The sequence below is a fragment of the Alexandromys fortis genome, unplaced genomic scaffold, assembly GCF_014885135.2.
Source record: "Alexandromys fortis isolate MF-2015 unplaced genomic scaffold, M_Fortis_MF-2015_v1.1 scaffold_15, whole genome shotgun sequence".
NCBI classification, from domain to species: Eukaryota; Metazoa; Chordata; class Mammalia; order Rodentia; family Cricetidae; genus Alexandromys; species Alexandromys fortis.
Window position 1 is genome coordinate 19,724,324 of NW_026067911.1, and position 19,274 is coordinate 19,743,597.

General features: G+C 41.1%; 2 protein-coding genes across 11 annotated transcripts in view; one reads left to right on the plus strand and one right to left on the minus strand.

The window, feature by feature from the left end:
- Supt20h (SPT20 homolog, SAGA complex component) overlaps positions 1 to 11,846 on the plus strand; it is a 36,196-nt gene extending 24,350 nt beyond the window's left edge. For 8 of the 10 annotated variants that reach the window (XM_050138302.1, XM_050138310.1, XM_050138305.1 and 5 more), the window contains exons 21-26: positions 193 to 350; positions 3,272 to 3,327; positions 5,601 to 5,822; positions 8,983 to 9,088; positions 10,658 to 10,764; positions 11,405 to 11,846. In XM_050138302.1, the coding sequence (XP_049994259.1) occupies positions 193 to 350; positions 3,272 to 3,327; positions 5,601 to 5,822; positions 8,983 to 9,088; positions 10,658 to 10,764; positions 11,405 to 11,542 (787 nt within the window). In that variant the 3' untranslated portion in view covers positions 11,543 to 11,846. The remainder of the gene's footprint in view (positions 1 to 192; positions 351 to 3,271; positions 3,328 to 5,600; positions 5,823 to 8,982; positions 9,089 to 10,657; positions 10,765 to 11,404) is intronic. The other 2 variants (XM_050138307.1, XM_050138309.1) reach the window with 2 other exon arrangements.
- Positions 11,757 to 19,057, minus strand: Exosc8 (exosome component 8). Its single transcript, XM_050138314.1, has 11 exons — positions 18,833 to 19,057; positions 18,140 to 18,176; positions 17,929 to 17,992; positions 17,481 to 17,554; positions 16,438 to 16,483; positions 15,299 to 15,404; positions 15,166 to 15,211; positions 14,254 to 14,350; positions 12,936 to 13,056; positions 12,260 to 12,366; positions 11,757 to 11,973 (listed from the first exon to the last, which is right to left on the minus strand). The coding sequence occupies exons 1-11, from the start codon at positions 18,847 to 18,849 to the stop codon at positions 11,858 to 11,860; spliced, it is 831 nt and encodes a 276-aa protein (XP_049994271.1). The 5' UTR covers positions 18,850 to 19,057; the 3' UTR covers positions 11,757 to 11,857.
- Positions 19,058 to 19,274: the final 217 nt, after the last annotated feature.

The window sequence follows — 19,274 nt, forward strand, 5'->3', positions numbered from 1 at the left end:
GTCCTGGTAGTAGCTCTGTAGAACTCACAGAGATCCACCTGCCTCTTGAGTGCTGGGATTAAAGGCGAGTGCCACCAGTGCCTGGTGAAGTTAATTTTTAAGACAGAATTTGTTTTATAGTTTTTTAATCTGAAGAACTGCGAGACTGTATTTGCGTTCCTAGTGTGTAATGCTCTGCTCCATACCCTGCAGTGGAGCCCAGGCTCTGAAGAGTGCCTCAAACTCCATGCTGGGCTGTGACACTGGCACCATGACTCCTGCAGGAAAAAACCTGGGCAGCGGTCTTCTTCCCTCAGGATGTCTCCTAACAAATGCACTGCCCAGTGCATTGCCCGCAACTTCTCAGACAGGTTAGAATAAGTACATGTGATAGTCTCTCGTTTATCTTTTGTGTGTGTGTGTGTGTGTGTGTGTGTTTATTTGTATGTAGTGATTCTTTTTTTTAAAGATACGGTGTTCTTGGCGTTTTTACTCTTTGGTCTTTAGGAGGCCCGCCACTTAGCTCCCAAATAAATACACACAGAGTCTTATTCTTACTTACAAATGCTCAGCCTTAGCTTGGCTTATTTCTAGTCATCCTTTATTAAATTATCCTATCTATCTTGTTTCTAGGCTTTTAGCTTTCTCTATTTCTGTATACCTTCCTTGACTTTTTACTCCATGGCTTGCTGTGTAGCTGATGTCCTCCTCCTTTGCCTCTCTGCCCTCTCCTCCTAGATTTTTCTCCTCCTATTTATTCTTTCTGTCTGCCAGCCCTGCCTATCCTTTTTCCTGTCTTACTATTAGCCATTCAACTCTTTATTGAATCAGGTGTTGTAGAAAGGCAAAGTAACACAGCTTCAGGGAGTTAAACAAATGTAACATGAAAGAATGCAAAACATATTTGCATCATTAAACAAATATTCCACAGCATGAACAAATGCAACACATTTTAAAATAATACTTCACAACAACAGGGTCTCAAAAACTGACTTCCTGCTGGTATGTGCTGATCTTCCTGTTTCCACCTCTCGGAGCTGGGATGACTGGTTTGTGTCTCCATACCCAGGCTTAAAAGCTGTTATTTTAAGGACATACATTACTAAAAACACTAAATGTTATTCATAGTTTTATTTCTCAGATACTTAAAAGGCCTTTTTTAGTTCTGATACACCTAGCAAACAGCTTCTGGGAAGAAACCTGTTAAATCTATAAGTTTGTACATCATGTCTTCTGCTTTGTATAAATAATAATAATAATAAATAAATAAGTAACCTTATTCTTGTCAATAGTAATGACAATAAAAATATATGTTCTATCGCTTTTGGCATGGTAGCTAAAAACCTAAATTCTTACTTGTCTAATTTTGGGAAGTTGCTTTTTTATATTATTTTCCCCAGAAATAAAATGGTGATAGTAATAATAATTTTTCTCATAGGAGACTAAATACATGTCAAACAGTACTTACATTGTACCTGTGTCATTAGGAACATTCTCATTGCCATCCTTTATAGTAGTAGTAGTTATTACCTTGTGGTCCAAAGCAGTGGGCACAAGTGTGCTGGTTATGATGCCCTTTAATGAATGGGTAGGCAGCTCAGAAATAAACCGACCAAAAGCTTTCTCGGTTATGGAAAAAACCTAGAAAGTATAACGTAAATATGTTGTTTTCTAATTCTAGTTGTGCTTATTTTGATGAGAAGGAGCCATGGATATTAAAGTCACATCCAGAATTTTAGATATTTAGATTTATGTGTAAGGAGCTTCTAGGGTACTAGGTTTACATTGCTCCAGTGCTGTCCTTAGAGAAGCCATTTAATTCTTTCCCCAGACTCAGTGTCATTTGCATTCTGACTTTACTTGGTCCTTAGGAGAAAGAGGAAGTCTACCAGTGCCTTTGATAAGCTGGGAAGCTGCATGCAGGAGTCATGTTCCTTTGTATGCTGTGCCACAGTGAGACACTAAGTGGATGCCGGGCACTGATACATGTTTGCACAGCAGTGATAGCACAAGCCATTTCTCCTCAGGGACTGTTTCCTGAATGGCACACATCTGAGACTTCTTCAGGTTCTTGTACAAGGCGTTGATGACATCACATACCAATTTTCTATACCTCTTTCTATAAATAACATCTGATAGAGGACTACATATATTTTTGTTAATTTTTTAAGAACTTCCCATGTCTTCCTCCCTACTCTGTATCTAGAGTAGATAATTTTTCATCTGTATTCAGATTGATGTGAACAAAATTTGCACATATTTTTATGTTTTGTGGGGCACACCATTTGAGACAGGGTCTCACTATGTACCTGTGGCTGTTTTGGAACTTACTATGTAGATCAGACTGGCCTTGAACTCAGATTCTCCACCTCTTCTTCCTGAGTGCTGGGTTAAAATGTATGCACTAATTTGCACATACTTAAGAGACCAGGGTCAGTAGACTGTAGCTATACAGTCTGCCAAGAATGTTGTTTTATATCTGTATGCGTGAGCATCCTGTGGCTGAAGTTGAGAATCAGGACAGCCTGCAGTCATCTGTTCTGTCCTTCACCATGTGAGTTCTGGGGTTGAACTCAGGTCACCAGGGCTTGGTGGCAAGCACCACTACCCGTGAGTCATCTTGCTAGTACTTTGTTTTGCCTTTCCTTAAATTTGGAATTAATAAGCCATTATATCATAACTTTGGTTTTTTGTCTTTACAAAAGTTAGTGTTCTTTTAACATTTTGATGATTGGTATTTGTTTTTTTGGTTTGGTTTTTGTTTTGAGACAGGGTTTCGCTGTAGTTTTAGAGCCTGTCCTAGAACTAGCTCTTGTAGACCAGACTGGCCTCAGACTCACAGAGATCCACCTACCTCTGCCTCCCGAGTGCTGGGATTAAAGGTGTGCGCCACCACCACCCAGCGATGATGGCTATTTGGAATGCAGAATTTAGTATTTATTGTATATCACTGAGGAATGTAAACAAGTGGCAGATAAAAATGTGCTTGCACAGTGGCAGTAGTTTTGTTCCTTTCACGATGTGTAGGTAATTATAGATGACTTTCTTCAACAGTATGAGAAGTAAAGAAGTCTGAAATGTAGAATATAGTTGATATCTAGTACCCCGCAACTTTGAATAAAATGTCAATAGTGATAAATAATAAAACAGTTCTTTTGTTGTTGAAGGGTTTTTAAATTATGTGTAAATTAATCATTTGGAGAAAGGACAGTAATGTATTTTCATATGTTGAAGTCTAATTTTCATTTGTAATGCTTTCAGTTCTATTATAACCATTACTTTTATTTAATAGGTATCCCGTTTGGTTTAAAGAATACTTCAAGTCTCAGGCCTTTAAATCTACTCCAGGTAAACATAAAACAGTGCTTTTGACTTAAATTTTTATATTTTGTTTTTTTTTTAAAAAAAAACAACTATATTTATACATGTTAGCATATGAAAATTTGAAGTCTATCTGGAATCTTCTAGGGATATGTGTATTGCTACCTCTGTGTAGTTAAGTGCAAATAAAAATAATAGGTGTTCTATAGATGCAGCGTTCATTGGCTTTAGTCTCTGTCTGATGAAGAGCTTGTTACCCCAATGAGGTGGTCCTGGAAAAGCTCCAGTCTACAGTAGTGGCAGTACGAACACTTGCAGACATGTATGTGCTGTTAGCTCACCTTGAGTTTTTGTGCTTCGAGGTTTCAAAACTTTGGTATGCATTATTTCTCCCAAGGAAGATTATACTTTCTTAATACAGTGGTAGATAGATAACTACTAGTCATTCTATAAATGTTCGTTGGGTCTAATATATACCGAACCATGTGGCTGCCTTACCTTTTTTCCATTACAATATCAATGTGCTCTAAAGAGATAGAAAATGGAGCCTAAGTGCTTGGACCACCTGCTTCACATGGGCAAGGCCTCAGGTTGAAGACCTAGCAATACATGAGAGAGGAGACGAGGACTAAAGACTAGAGCACTCTAAGTCCCATGCTAGCTCCTTTACTTCCTGGTTCTTCTGTGTGCTCCAAGTTACTTATCCCATTACCCTCTCTTGTTCTACTTCCCCTTCTTTATGTGTAATTCTTGTAGTTAGCATATAAAATAATGGCTTTCATTATAGTATGTCCTTTTCCTTACTTATATTCACCTGTCTTCATTCCCTGCTCCTTCCACACTGGTCTCCTTTATTCCTCCAGAGTGTCCCCTCTCCTTTCATTGTGCACGTGACTGTTTAAAATGTAGACGCTACATACTGTTAGATGCTTGATACTTCTTTTTGTGTTTTTCTGCTGTTACCCTCAACTTGCTTTACTCTTTTCCCCATGGTTCTTTAACAGTCACATATTAAACTAGTAATTCGGAAAATAGTTGTCTACAGAGAACTTAAAGGCAAACTTGAAGATAAAGATCTGATGATATTACAGAACTGTGGATTATTGAGAAATGGCAATACTGGACATATCAGCCAACCTCATATATAACTGATAGGGAAGTCTGGATTGAACTAAAACTGTTTGTGTGGTATAAATACACTGTCAGTATGTGCAGGCCAGTGGCAGAGCTGTGCACTGGGGCCACAGCTAGAACATACTGCTTCATGTTAGCATGTGTCTTGAGAAGTCTTTCATGACAGATAAAAAGGATGAGAACAAAGCCACTGTGTCTACTAGTAAAAAAGAAATACTGAGCCTGGACTATGTCAGATTTAGTGGGTTTGGTTTTCTTAACCAAAGGATTGCTTTTTTAATTTAATTTGGGTTCAGAATAAGAGCAAGATAAAGGACTCTACAGTAAAGGCACTTTCTTAATCAGCCCTAGAATTCCTTACCCTGGTCCATTAAAATGGTTATTTTTAGGGTTATTGCTAAAAGACTAGAACAAATTTGGGAGATGGGTTGTCATACACAAATTTATGAATCATAACTTTGGTTTTTGAGGATAGATTGTGAAGTTCAGGTTGGCTTTGAACGCTCCCTTCTCAGCCTGCCAGGTGTTAGGAATGAATATAGGTGGTCCAGTGTGCCATGATGCCCAGTTACTTTGTTCAGTTTCTTAGCATATGTGATGTTCTTTTGTGAGGATGGCAGAAGAAGTGATAAATATTTAAAAACTGTAAATTTGGATAGCTGACTATTAACTAGAAGCAGGAAATTTATACTTGAAAATAATATGGGGGGAGAAAGCAATAGGACTTAAAAATAATTCCTGGGTGTAGCCTGATGAAGCGCAGGTAGCTTGTTTGCTTCTGTGTGGTTTATGTGGAAGTTTAAAAGCTGGCCCAAAGCCGGGCGTTGGTGGCGCACGCCTTTAATCCCAGCACTCAGGAGGCAGAGGCAGGCTGATCTCTGTGAGTTCGAGACCAGCCTGGTCTACAGAGCTAGTTCCAGGACAGGAACCAAAGCCACAGAGAAACCCTGTCTCGGGAAAACAAACAAACAAACAAATAAATAAAAGCTGGCCCAGCAGTTGCTGAGCTCCATCTCCAGTCCTTCTCTTGCTGTCTTCATCTGTTTCCTCAGAGCCTAGGAGAGTGCTTGGCCCCTAGCTAATTATCTATGGATATTTGTAAGGGAATTTAAATATTTTACATGGGAACAATGGAAGTAGCTAATTCTTGTTTAAATTCTGAATAGCTTCCTGGTGGTTCACCCATTTTTAACACTCAGCAGCAGCAACAGCTTCCTCAGTTTGTACAACAGCCTCAGCAGCAACAGCTCCCTCAGTTTGTACAACAGCCTCAACAGCAGCAGCAACAGCTCCCTCAGTTTGTACAACAACCTCAACAGCAGCAGCTACAGCTCCCTCAGTTTGTACAACAGCCTTCAGCTTCAAGTCCCCAGCAGCCAGAGGAGCAGGTATGAGATTTTTAGCATCTTTTTGTATTTGCATTTTCACTGTGAAACTAATTTAGGACAAGTTTTTCATACATTTCCACTGTTTTGGTTTGTTGGAAGAAATAGTTCCTGTGTTGTTTCTCTTTATTAATATCAGTAGCTGCAAGTTTTTCTAATGATAGCTGCTCTAAATGGAGGTCTCCATCTTGACAAGTAGTGTCACACAGCCAAACAGTTAATGGTAGTAGCAGGTGACCCCACTGACTAACCCATCATCTTCTGTTTGTATAATTGTTGTTAAGATTTATTTATTTATTTATTTATTATGTGTACAGTATTCTGTCTGCATGTTTGCCTGCAGGCCAGAAGAGGGTGCCAGATCTCATTACAGATGGTTGTGAGCCACCATGTAGTTGGGAATTGAACTCAGGTCCTCTGGAAGAGCAGCCAGTACTCAACTGCTGAGCCATCTCTCCAGCTCCTTTGTAGAAATTTATTACCGTTGCAGTGGATCTGTCTGTGTTGGCCAGAAGTACTGGGCAGTGGGAACAAAATCAAAAGCAGACACTGCCAATCAGAATGTAATTAAATAAATTGAAGTCTGAAGAGAAGGGACATTGTTCATGGACTTTGGCTGTTCTGTAGAATCATTTAGGAACCTAAATATACTTATTCCTGGGTCCCACCTTAAGGGTCTCAGCTGATCTGAAAACTACCCTATCAGCCCTCTTGAACTTCATTTCTTCAGGTCTTCAGTGGATGAAACTCATCCTCTGGCAGGCTTATCAGAGAGGACAAACTGATAACTTTCTATATTATTAGCACATTAAAGGTTCTGCTTCACTGATAAGATGTCTAGTTTTCCTTCCTTCCTTCCTTCCTTCCTTCCTTCCTTCCTTCCTTCCTTCCTTCCTTCCTTCCTTCCTTCCTTCCTTCCTTCACTTTTAAAAAATAAATTTTATTTTCTTTATGTCCGTGTATGGGTAGTGGTGCACATGAGTCCAAAGGACTGGTAGGTTCTGTCCTTCCACTGTTAGGCTCTGTGATCATCCTTAGGAAAAAGTGCCTTTGCTGAAATACAGTGTTGGAGCTTTTGTTGTTGCTGTTTTTGAGGCAGGCTTTTACTCCAGCCTGGCTAGTAACTCAGCATTCATTCTGCCCCAGCACACAAGGGCTGGGAGAACAGGCATGAACAGTGCAGCTATTTGCCATTTACATTTAAGTAGTATTCACACTGTTGCACAAAGTATCTTTAATCTTGCAAAATTGAAACTCTATAAGCAACTGATAACATCCTCAGTCCAAACACCACCATTGTGCTGTTTTTGATCTTAACCATCCTGAGTGCCTCATGTAGGGAGATAGAATCATGGTCCGTGTGTCCTTTTGCATCTCTTGCTGTCTCCACAGACAGATGATCATTTGGATATGTGTCAAGAACTTGTTGGGCCTTACAGTGCTTCTCTTACTTCCCTGAGACACTACAGTGTTGACTGTCGTGCTGCAGTCTTGCACTCCCCCCAGCAGTCTTTTCACATCGTCACAGATGGCTGCCTAACTTCTGCTCTTGGGGGTTTGTACTTTCTTCTGCTAGACTTCTGCATTCATATTGAAGAGATATGATTGACAAATTCAACTGATGAAACTTTTCTTTTTTATTTTCCTCTTAAGAGTTCAGCAGTTTTACTTGCCTTTCTTACAATTTATCAGAAACTTTCTCTCTCTGACTTTATATGATCTTGATCAAGATCATATAGATGACAATCTTTTAAAATTTTATTATTTTTATATGTATGGGTGTTTTGCTTGCATGTCTATGCACCATGGGCACTGTGTCCCATTGCTATACATGGTACCTGGGGAAGCTAGAAGAGGTTATCAGTTCCCTTGGAACTGGAGTTACAAATGATTGTGAGTCACTGGGTGACTGGGTGCTGAAAATCAAACCTTGATTCTCCAGAAGATCACCTAGTGCTCTTAATCACTGAACCATCTCTGCAGCCCAAATTATTTTAACTCTTATAATCTTAATAATCTTAATTTATTTAGTTATTTCACCTAAGATCCCGAATAGTGGCCTTTATCCTTTATTGTGATGAAACCTATTATATTTAGCGTATGTGAATATTTGTTTTGCAACAGGCCCTTACTCTGTAGCCCAGGGTAGCACCAAACTCTTGCATTAGTTCCAAGCACTGGGATTGCAGCAGGAGCCTGACAGGCACAGTGCTTTCTCAATTATTGAGTTGAGTAATTCTATCCATTCATTTCCTCCTCAGCTCTGCTTAGGCTGCTTTCCACAAGTTTTGATACATTATATTTCTATTTTAATTCTACAAAATACTCTCATTTGATTTTAACAGTAATTTTCCTCTGTTCTCCTTCTAAGTACTGGATTACAAGTTTGAAACACCAACAGCTGGTTTTGAAGCTTTATCTTTAGGTGTAGACATTTAGAATCAGTATGGCCTAATTGACCTCTCTAATTAGTAAGTGACCCTCTATATCTCAATTTTTTGCTTTCTTTTATAAATACTGATTGTATACCTTTTCTACTCTTTCTTTTTTTGATGAATGCTTTAGTAGTTGATAGTTAATTTTTTAAAATGTTTTTTTTAAAGATTTGTTTACTTTTATTATGTATATAACATTCTGCTTCCATGTATTCATGCCCCCGTGCCAGAAGAGGGCGCCAGATCTCATTACAAATGGTTGTGAGCCACCATGTGGTTCCTGGGAATTGAACTCAGGACCTCTAGAAGAGCAGCCTGTGCTCTTAACCACTGAGCCATCTCTCCAGCCCGATAGTTAATTTTTATTCATGGTTTTTAGTTATTAATCTAGCTTGCTGGTAAATATCTCTATTTGTGATTATATATATATATATATAGTCTTTGTGGTCATTTTAGCAAAGAAATTGTATCCAATGCATTGCTTTTGTGCATTTTTGGATTTTTCTTTTGTTTTATAATAGCACTGTTCTGGAAGTGATGTGAGGTTTTAATTTAGCATTTGTTTTTTGTTCATTCCAAGCTTGCTACTTCTACATGTGTTCATAATTTATATGAAACCTAAGCTGTTTATTCTTCCTCATATATCAAAGAGATGCTGTTTTTTCACTGGCTCAATTTGTTTTGCCATTTTTGCACAAGTAACATACTATTTTTTTTTTAAAATTCAGGGATCTGAACAAGTTCTAACTGCTCAAGAACAGGCCTTAACTGCTCAACAAGCTGCTATTATTAATCTTACTGGAGTAGGAGGTTTTCCACAGTCACAGGCAGCTGGTGGGTATCATCCTGACTTCCTTCTTATCTCACTGTGTAAATTATTTCCCTTTTCTTCCTTGCAAGCAGTAATTAGAAAAAGGCTGAAGTATTTAATCTGTGAACTACAAGATTAACAAACAACTGATCAAGAATTTTTCCTTAAAAATTACTTTGACAGCTGATTATGAAAGCTTTGACTCACATACTTATATGTTCTCTTTACAGAGGTTAGCTAGCAAACTTTTTAAAAAATATTTATTTATTGTACAATATTCTGTCTGCTTGTATGCCTGCAGGCCAGAAGAGGGCATCAGACCTCATTACAGATGGTTGTGGTTGCTGGGAATTGAACTCAGGACCTTTGGAAGAGCAGGCAATGCTCTTAACCTCTGAGCCATCTCTCCAGCCCCAGCTGGCAAACTTTTACATGTCCATCTGAGTTCATAGAAAGTCGTCAAACCAGTTTTCAGTGGTTAATTCTGTTTTCTTAATTACCTGGGACCACATTGTCCTACATTGCATAATTTTTCTCAGTTTGTATTGTATGAGTTAAATCTTCATAATTAGCAAAACTTATGTAAGCTACTTGTTTATAAATATAAAACTAACTTGAATGCTCCCACTTGAAAGTAGGGAATGAATGAAAGTAGGAAATGGTAAACAAAAAGTAATACTGTATTGAATTCTGACTTCACATTTGAATAAGCCAAGAGATAGAACTTTAATAAAAATAATTAGCAAAGCTATAATGGAATTTGAGGATTCAGTAAATTGTCCCTTTGTGCTTGCTTTTGATTTCTGTAACTTCCAGTTTTCAAGTTTAGATGTACCTTAGTAGGAGTAATTCACACTTGTGTTTTGAAACTATTTCTTACAAATAGCTGTAATTTAGAATTTGTGAATTTCCAAATGCAGATTTGTAACTAATGTACCTTTACCACACAAGTTATTTTTCTAAAATAGCCATAGTAAATTTGTGAAAAGAATTGTAGACAAACTGTACTCACTTAAGCCTGGTCAGCCTTTTCACCTCTCTTTGAGAATGTGGAATGATAGGGACGGCCCAATCACTGTCCGTCATCTCTGCGAGCTCACTGGATGTTGTATTTTAAAAGAACGTACATCACATAAGGGTGGCTTTCAGAAAAAGGTCCAGCCAGTATCACGTTCCATTGGGATGCAACGAGGATGCCATGGAGGCAGAATGTAGTTGAGGTGCTAGTGTTTCAGCTTCAGAACACTGGGTATGATGCGTAAACCTATAACCAAAGCATTCTTCAGGTGGAGAAAAGAGAATCAGGAATTCAGGTTAGCTGTTTCTACATAGTGAGTTCTGAGGCCAGCCTGGGATGAGACTTAAAAGAGAGGGAATGCAGTACTTTGGTCTGTGTACTTCCTTCCCTCTGTATAGCCAGAGTGTTCTGGACTCAGTGATACCCTTAATTAGCAGAAGACAAAATTTATTCTGAAATCGGTATGATTTGTTACTTAAGGTAATTTCTATTTTTTCTCATTTTCTATGCTGTGTTTTCTAACCCTGGTTGCCTTCAAACTTTTTAACTGGCCTGCTTTCCCTTTCTCCTGTAGTGTTGTCTCAGCTTGGCTCTGCCGAGAACAGACCTGAGCAAAGCCTTCCTCAGCAGAGACTCCAGCTCTCCTCTGCCTTGCAGCAACAGCAGCAGCAGCAGCTTCAAGTAATCTAGCAGCTTCATTTGATTAATTAAACACCCTTAAGTTCCAAAATACTGCTTTGCAGTGGGGCTTTCCTGCTAAAGCAATTGGCCAGTAACTTAGTTTTATTTTTAGAAATCTGACATGCCAGTCAGCTTGCAGCACTAAATGTAAACTATAACAATGCATACTTTTAAATCCTTTTTAAGGTCTTGGTGGCACATTTCACACACCCCTTTAATGTGCATCGTATTTTTAAATAGTTTTAAGTGCCAATTATTAACTTTTATGATTCTATGCTGTGGGAGTGTTCCCATTGCTTTAGAAAAGTTGCAAATTATTTTAGGAAAGGGTGTCAGCACACTATGATCAACTCTTGATAGTTTATTTTGCTATGAATTATCATTACACAACAAAATGGTAACTGCAGTTGCTGCATTACTGCAGTATGGACTGCCAGGGCTAAGTAACAGATAATTGTATCATTTTTAAGAATCGTATTTAAAGCCCTCAGCAGGTTCTTGCACTGTCCTAGTTTGGAGGAGTACCCTTTGTTGCCCATGCTTCCACTCTGAGGCTTGTTTTCATCACTCCTGGGAAGCAACTGGCCACACCTGTGCATTTAGCATAACGTGATCTCTTTTCTCCCCCTCCGTTTTGCAGCAGTTGCGATTCTTGCAACAGCAGATGGCTATGGCAGCAGCAGCCGCACAGACAGCCCAGCTACATCGTCACCGGCATGCAGGTGGCCAGTCCAAGAGTAAAGTGAAGCGAGGCATGCCAACCACTCCAAAATTCTGAGCAATTTTTTTTTCCTTTTGTCTTTTCTTTGTTTTTTACAAACACAAGACCATTGAATGAATTGTATTTTTGCTTCATTTTCCTCCTAAGAGTCAGTATTTTACATTAATAGATGGTGCATAGTTTATACAAAAGCACAATTCTGTGGTTCTTACATGGTTAAATGTTTTCTTGTATATACCATCTACAGAAATAATCTAAGAACTACTAGAAATATCTTCCAAAAGAATGTAGTTTGGTATTTATTTAGTATAAAAAGCCTGTGCACAGTGTAATAAATAAAATTTTTACATCTGTTTTGCAATTGTGGCGGCTTCATTTGTGTTTCATACTCTGAATGACTTCATCTAGTAGCTTGTTCACTTCTTTGTGTCTCGTAACTGCTCGACTCATGCAGTCCTGAAGTTTAGCTCCAGTAAGTCCACTCCCACCTGAAAAATTAGGCCAGTTTTCAGTGTTTCCATTATTTTGTGAAAGTGGAAGATCATGTCAAGTGTTTGTTTTGAAATCAAACAACATCTAAATCAAGTGGTATGGTCTCAAGACCTGCAGGTTAGTTTTAGAAAGGCTCTAGAAGACAGGTATGTCCTAAGTTTAGGATGACACACAACACTTAAACAGCAAAGACCATCATAAACTTCCATCAGCTAAGCAGCCAAACATCCCACACTCCACTTGACACCCCAGCTATTCCCCATTGCAGTGGAAAGGACATACCTGGCTTGTGAAGACAACACAGTTTGCCTTCCTCATCCATGACTATTGTTAAGGTTCCTGTTGACAGGTGTTCTTCCTCTCCAGTAGGGTCAACTATCAGCAAAGTGCTACATTAACAACAACAAAAAGGTATTAAAACAATGTGCATGGAGAGGGTAGAGTATCATTTCTAGGAAGAGACTAATTTCAAACAGTATTAAAAGACCTGCTTTGATTTTAGCCTATGGAAGAGCTAATCCAGGACTGAAGGAAGCCAGAGTGGCAGTACCCTGCAGCCCAGTACGTAGGAACTCCTTGCTCTTCAGCTTTGGGAATTTCTTAGATTCTGCAGCAAATACTGGAGACAGTTTCAGAAGTTTATAGAGTAGGAGCTTGGAGCATAGCTCAGCAATGGAGCACTTGCCTAGTATGAACCAGCCCCATACAATCCCTGTCACCGTAAAAGAAAAAGGGCCTAAAGAAACATAGGGGCAATTGGTGACCATAGAATTATCCTGTACATCAGGATGCCAAGCAGATGGAAGCTCTGACTAAAGGAACTGCAGAGCAGGGCTCAGATGTCCACAGCAAATTAGGGTTGGTAATCAACTGGAGGACATTTCTTGTAAAGACAGCTAAATAACAAGATAACAGGCTATTAGCTTAGAACCCAGAATGGTACATTTGGTTAACTTACTCATCAAACACAGCAAAGGAAGTTGCAACTGGGGTTGTTCTAACATTCAAATAACTTTTCTTCTTTAAATTAACTTCTGCTAAAGCAGTTTCTTCATTTATAGTTACTTCAGGCAACTGTACTAGAAAAAGGCAAGTAAACATAAAATGAATGTGGTACGTAGCTTCATTTCAATCCTTTCTTAACTCTTCCCCCATTTAGCTTATCCAGAACAACTACTCATTTGACAGGATCTCACTATGTAGTACAGCCCATTTAGCTTGGAATTCACTCGAATTAAGAGTTATGTGCTACTCACCTGTTACCAGGATAATTTTATTCTAAGTCTCTCATAACAATTGAGGTAACTATGGTGGATGAAAACTGCTTTTCAGAACACCTTATGTTCCAGCCAAGCCTTTGTTTTTATTCCCCCCCCCCCCCCAAAAGGTTTCTCTATGTAGTCCTATCTTTCCTAGAACTCGCTCTGTGGCCCAGGCTGGCCCAGATCCCCCTGCCTTTCCTCCCAAATGCTAAGATTAAAGGCATGCACCGCTGCCCAGCTCAAAGTATCTATAATACTCATTTAGTCATCTACCCTCCTAAAGTAGTAAGTGCTGCTCTTCGGTATCGTTTTATTACAAAGGAAGCAAGCAGGCTGGACTGATGTTTAACTAGGACTATACTAGTACTATTAACTGTATCTTCCACTCTTAAGTTGGATGTTTTAGATAGAGGATCGTTCTGCAGTCTGAACTGGCTTCAAATTACCGTCTTCCTCACCTGTGTGCTGAGATTACAGACACAGACAACCATGCCTGGCTTTTATTGTGGATTGCTGGTCATGCAGAATGACCTGGAATATGCACAAGTGATACTCTAAGACATTACCAAACTACCCAGACCCTTACTAGGAAACATCACTATCAGGTGATATTTATGTCTGCCTGTATGAGCTACCTGGATTACAGTGAGAATCCCTTATCCAAGTGAGCAGATTCTAGGAAGGACGGCTGCTCTAATGACTACAGGTGGAAACAGTCAAAGCAGTTCTAAAACACTACAGAATATAAAACTAGGATGTCCACTTTCAGTAGACCCTGTAAATTTAACTAACTTAGGAGCACAAGCTGGGCAAGGTAGTTCATACTTAAAATATTCTCAGCCTCTGAGATGCTGAGATAGAACGATAAGTTCAAGGCCAGCCTGGGTTATGGGATACTGTCTCACAGCACAAACATGTGAATGACGATTACATCTCAAGAAAACCTTGCCAAAGGTTTTGACCAGCTGGATTCTGACCGGATTAGCAGGAAAATGTTTCATTTAGGCTGCTTACCATTCTTTAGAGCTGCTAACAAAGCAAACGTGCAGGCATCCAAAATATTTCCATCGTAGTCTAGGCAAATAAGGTCACAGTATAGGACCCAAGCAAGCTAAAACAGTTCACACAAAGTAAATTAGATCTGATAACTGAACAGTGCTGGTGCCTTAGGCTTCAGAATTACAGAACCGTTGAATAGATAAGCAAGGAAGATTTGAAAGCCTAATTTTTTTCCCCTATCATTTATAAAGTACGAAGTCAAAGTGGTCAGGATGGGCAAGCTAGGCTTTTGACAAGCAAACCAACAAGTGATAAACTTGTCCTTTTCCCTAAGTAGAGCTATAGGTGCAAAGAGGAAGGTTTATTCTTGCTGCTACTTAGTAAGTGAAAGGCCCAGCTGTAATCTGTGCTCTCGATGTACAATGTACAAGGTTTTACATGCTAGTTAGCACTATAAATTAGTAAAGGAAGGCACTATAGGAAGATTCCACATGGGTTCACTGTAAATATCAAGCAAAACCTGATCTAAGGGATAATAAAAGCCTTTTATTTTTTTTTTTAAAAGAGGAAAAGTGTGTGTGAGTTAACCTTAGCTTGAAAGTTAGCTCCCAAACAGGTTATTTATTACTTGTTACTTGGACACGATGGCAGAAACCTGTAATCCCAGCATTAGGGAGATGATTAGGGAAAAGGACCAGGAGGTAAAAATCAGCCAAGGTACACAGTGTGACCCTAGCTCATCAAACTTAATACCCAGTTGGAAAGGATTTATGTTTATTTAGACAATTATGGAATAATGATCTTTTAAAAAATCCCTTCTAAACTCTAGAATCTCAGGGTTTAAGGTTGTTTATTCATCCCCACTACCATATTAAAGCACATGCACACAGCCACTTCAGAGTTCATAAGAGTTCAGTCTGTTCTTACCTTGCCTGGAGAGATGCATAAGTCTTCTTTCTTAATTATCTGTGAGCTTGATTTAATGATAAAGAACACAATAAATATGAAGGCAAAACATTTAATAATGCACGGTGATAAAAACTCCTCATAAAAGTCTTACTTTTCAATGACATCCGCAATGAACTGGCTGGCTACTTGGGCCTCTTCTCCAGGAGGTCCAGTCCGAAACCTCGACGAACACAGCGGTGGTAGGTCCACATTAGGAACTGAAAGAAACACTGCAGCTAGGAACTAAACTTTCCCGACAGCTGAGGTTCTGCTGTGGTCCATAGGAATCATGCAGTGAGATTTCAGCTGATAGAGCAGAAGGCTGACCCACCAGAACAAGTGCAATGAAGATCAACTCAGTTGGCAAGGCACTGGGCATGCAGCCAGGAAAGGAGTCTTTCATATAGATCACAGTGGGACTTTCAGAGAGAAAGGGAGGTCCAAGCTCAGAGATTTGCCTTTGCTTTGCCTGGGTATATAAACTGGGAACTTTCCAGAATAGAGAGCAGGAGAAGAGTAATGAAACTGGTACAGACAAGTACGGAGTAGAGAGTTCATTTCACCCTCAGATCTAAGTCCTGTGCTTGCTGTAAATCTGAGTTCTGAAGGGACACTGAGGCTAGCACTCAGAGGTCCCCGATAAGGTTCCTAGTACAGGGACTGCCCGTAGCACAGGCGATGGCCATGGGTAATAGACTCTTTGGGTGGAAAGCACAGCAGTGTTAAAATGACTTTTTCTCATTTTGCCAAGCTCCGAGAAAAGGAAATTTATACTTGTCTAAAGTTTCCCCACACTGCTTCAAAAGCTTATTATGCTTCAATCATAATTCTTTACAATTTTTCTGGTTTCTTCCCCCAAATACCTACCTGTGTGTAGCAAAACAGTTCTCTGCTTACACCCAACTATTAAAGTTTTGAATGTTGGTTCCTACTTTAAAGAAAAGATAATCCAAGACAAAAATATTGCCGAGTCTAAGCTGAGTGCAGACAGACTTCAGTCCGCACTGGTGGCCTTTACCGACAACTCACCCTTGGATAAGGAATGTATACAACTCAGTGTATGAACTCAGACAACCCACGTGAGTTGGCGAAGTTCTGAGATGTACCTTACCCTGTTAGTAAACAAGCAGAAAGCTTTGGGATGAGGGGACATTATTTCTGACCACTACCTCAATTATCAGAACTCCACTACAAGAGTTCATTTTAAGCTTACTCGTGTCTTTGTTAAAATTACAAGCCCATTTAACTCACCAACATATCCTCTATCAGGAGCATCTAGTGGTGGTGCTGCAAACTCCTACAAAAGCAAATAAATGTATTCTAATGAAAGGAGCCATTCAAAACCATGAAGATAGTCTAGGAGTTAGTTACAGACGCTGTACGAAGACCTCCCAGGCCAATAACCCCACGATGAGCATCTAGAGTGCTTGGGGGATCGAGGACACTGGCACTGCCCTTCCCAATGGCTCACAGGAAGTCAAGGGCAGCGGGAACAGACCGCTGCTCATCCTCATGGTGAGGATCCATGGGCTCTGCCCCATCTGTGCACTTGTTCAGGAGCCGAGAATCTGAATTGAATCCCAAATGATACAACATGGCTAGACTTAGTAACTAGCTGGAGTCACAAGTATGACAAATAATAGTAACTAGCCCAGCTCAGCTGTGGACACACACTTCCTAGGCTCAGAGGCTTGGGGCAAGTTATTTGACCTTAGATGTTTCTCTGCTTTTATGAGGATAGGTGAACAGTACCTGCCTACTTGCAGGGGCTATTTCCAAGGCCCAAATGAGACAGCACCATTAAGTTCCAAGTAGAAAGCTAGGAAGAAGTACATGTTCTGATAGCTATCACTTTAGCGTGACCACAGACCTCTAAAAGAGGAAAGTCGCTGAGTGTGATGTCAGAAAGGACAGGCTTTGTCATCAGACTTTGTTATGAGCCTGACAAACCAGGGGAAGCCACTGAACTTCGTGGGCTGAGCAGGAGGTGGAGACCAGTAAATCAGCAAAGCTCCTAAGAAGGTGCTCCCAAGAGCAGGCGGCCAGCAGACAGCTACTGCTCCTTTAAGACTAACAAAGACTATGGACAGCTAAAAGCTAACACAGTAACAAGCTAATTTCAAAACAATCTTACCAAAATTTTAAAGTACGAGGTGCTGAGATTCAGTTATTTGCCTTAGAAAGGGGTACACCCAGGTCGGGGTAGATCTACATTCCGAACCCTAATTAACTATGACCTTGTGAGTCTGAAGCTAATTTGGAATTGGGACGTCACCAGACACCAGCGAACCTACTGCTTTCACTCCGCAGACGACTGTGGTGTTCCCCAGCTTCACGAGGGCAGAGCCGTCCGCCGTGCTGATGGAGCCTGCAAAGGGACACACGGCACGTATAAACAACCTTCTAAAAAAGCAAAGGAGAATGAATAAATGCATTTTATTTGACTACAAAGTCATTCAGATGCTTTAGTCTGTATGGTTATCTGGCTCGACCTCTGCAGTTGCCTCTGGAACTTTTGACAGGTTCAGATCAGTGATTTGAAAATGGATGGTATCACTACTTAATATCTTTTCCTCTGTCCCCCAATTTGAGCTAATCAGGCTTAGATCAACGACAAAGCTGATATAATAATAAGCTTTTAACATCATCAAATACCTCACGCATAGATAGTATAATTGGCTGGGGGAAAAGTGGCACACAGCATAAGGGTGTCATAGCAACTGAAATGAAGTCTATCTTCACCTATGTTGACAGTTGTGGTTCTGAATTCCCCAAGTTCTCTTCCATCAGGGCGGCAGTTTTCTTTCTAAATGTATATAAGGAAATAGATTACATATTTTTCCACTTATGCAGAGGAGAACACATTAAACCCCAATAATTTAAAGGAACTGAAAAACTATGCCTTGAAGTATACTTATCAAAGGGTCTGACACACGAAATCGCCTCTACTCACCAGAAATCTCCTGTAATACTCCAGGGGTTCCACAGTTCTGAAACATGGTAAAAATGTGTTAAAGTCCGTCAGTGTGCATCCCAGAATCTAAAGCCAGTACTTAAGGGTGTGACGCTGGGGCATCAATCTCCACACGCTCAGGTGTTAACCATAGTAATAAAAAAAGCCTAACAGTAGCAACCCGTCTTCATCGGTCCCCTTTACTGTGCCCCGGTCAAGGGGACCGGAGTCCAAGGCCCTGGACACACTTTGAAGAGGATTCACTTGGGTGTCGGCAACGCAACTCTAGTTCTGAAGCTGGGGACTCGGCATCTGATGCCCTGCGGTAATCTGCATTAGCGACCACCAAGGACTGTGTTTTTGCAGTTACGGCAGGTTCCTCTGGCCTCGTCAACTACACGCAGACAGAAGTCACAGCAGCTGTGAGTGCACGCCCTCGCCGACACACGAACTAGAGGTTTACACGCGTGGGCAGCCTGGGGCTCCATCAGAGCCCCAAAGGTCTCAGGTCCCTCCAAAGGCGGCACTCCGGTTTTCCCGTGGAGAGCGGCCTGGCGCTCGGATAAGAGGTCGGGGGTCCTGGCTGCGCTGTTGCTCAGCGCCTCCTGTGGGCAGAGACCTCCTGCAGCCCCACGAGCACTCGGGTCCCCACCACGCGCCACACCCGCGCCTCCTGTGCGCGCCGCCACTCACTTGAACCCGGCCGCCATCTTCCCGCCCGCACCGCGCCTGCGCCCTTCCCTCTACAGGCGTCTCCGGCGCAGGCGACTGGGAGGAGTCCTGGGTGGAGAAGCTGCTCCTTCCGTGGACGCTGCTGTGCTCCCGGGCACGGGCCGTGAACAGCAACTCCGGGGAGCCCGGGCGTCCCACGAGCGCCTGCTTAGGACCAGGCCTGATGGGGAGGCCGGGTCGGTACGGTCACAACCGCCTTGGCGCCAGCCCCGGGGTCCCACGTCCCGGCGCCTGTGCGCATGTGCGCGCGCGCGCGCGCACACACACACACACACACGCGCACGCACGCGCGCGCGCGCGGAATTAACAGGGGAGACTCTAAACAGTCCGGGGCGTTAGGCACCCTTAGATGACTGCACTCCAGGGCACGGGTGTGAGGCTGGCAGCGCTGTCAGTTCGCACA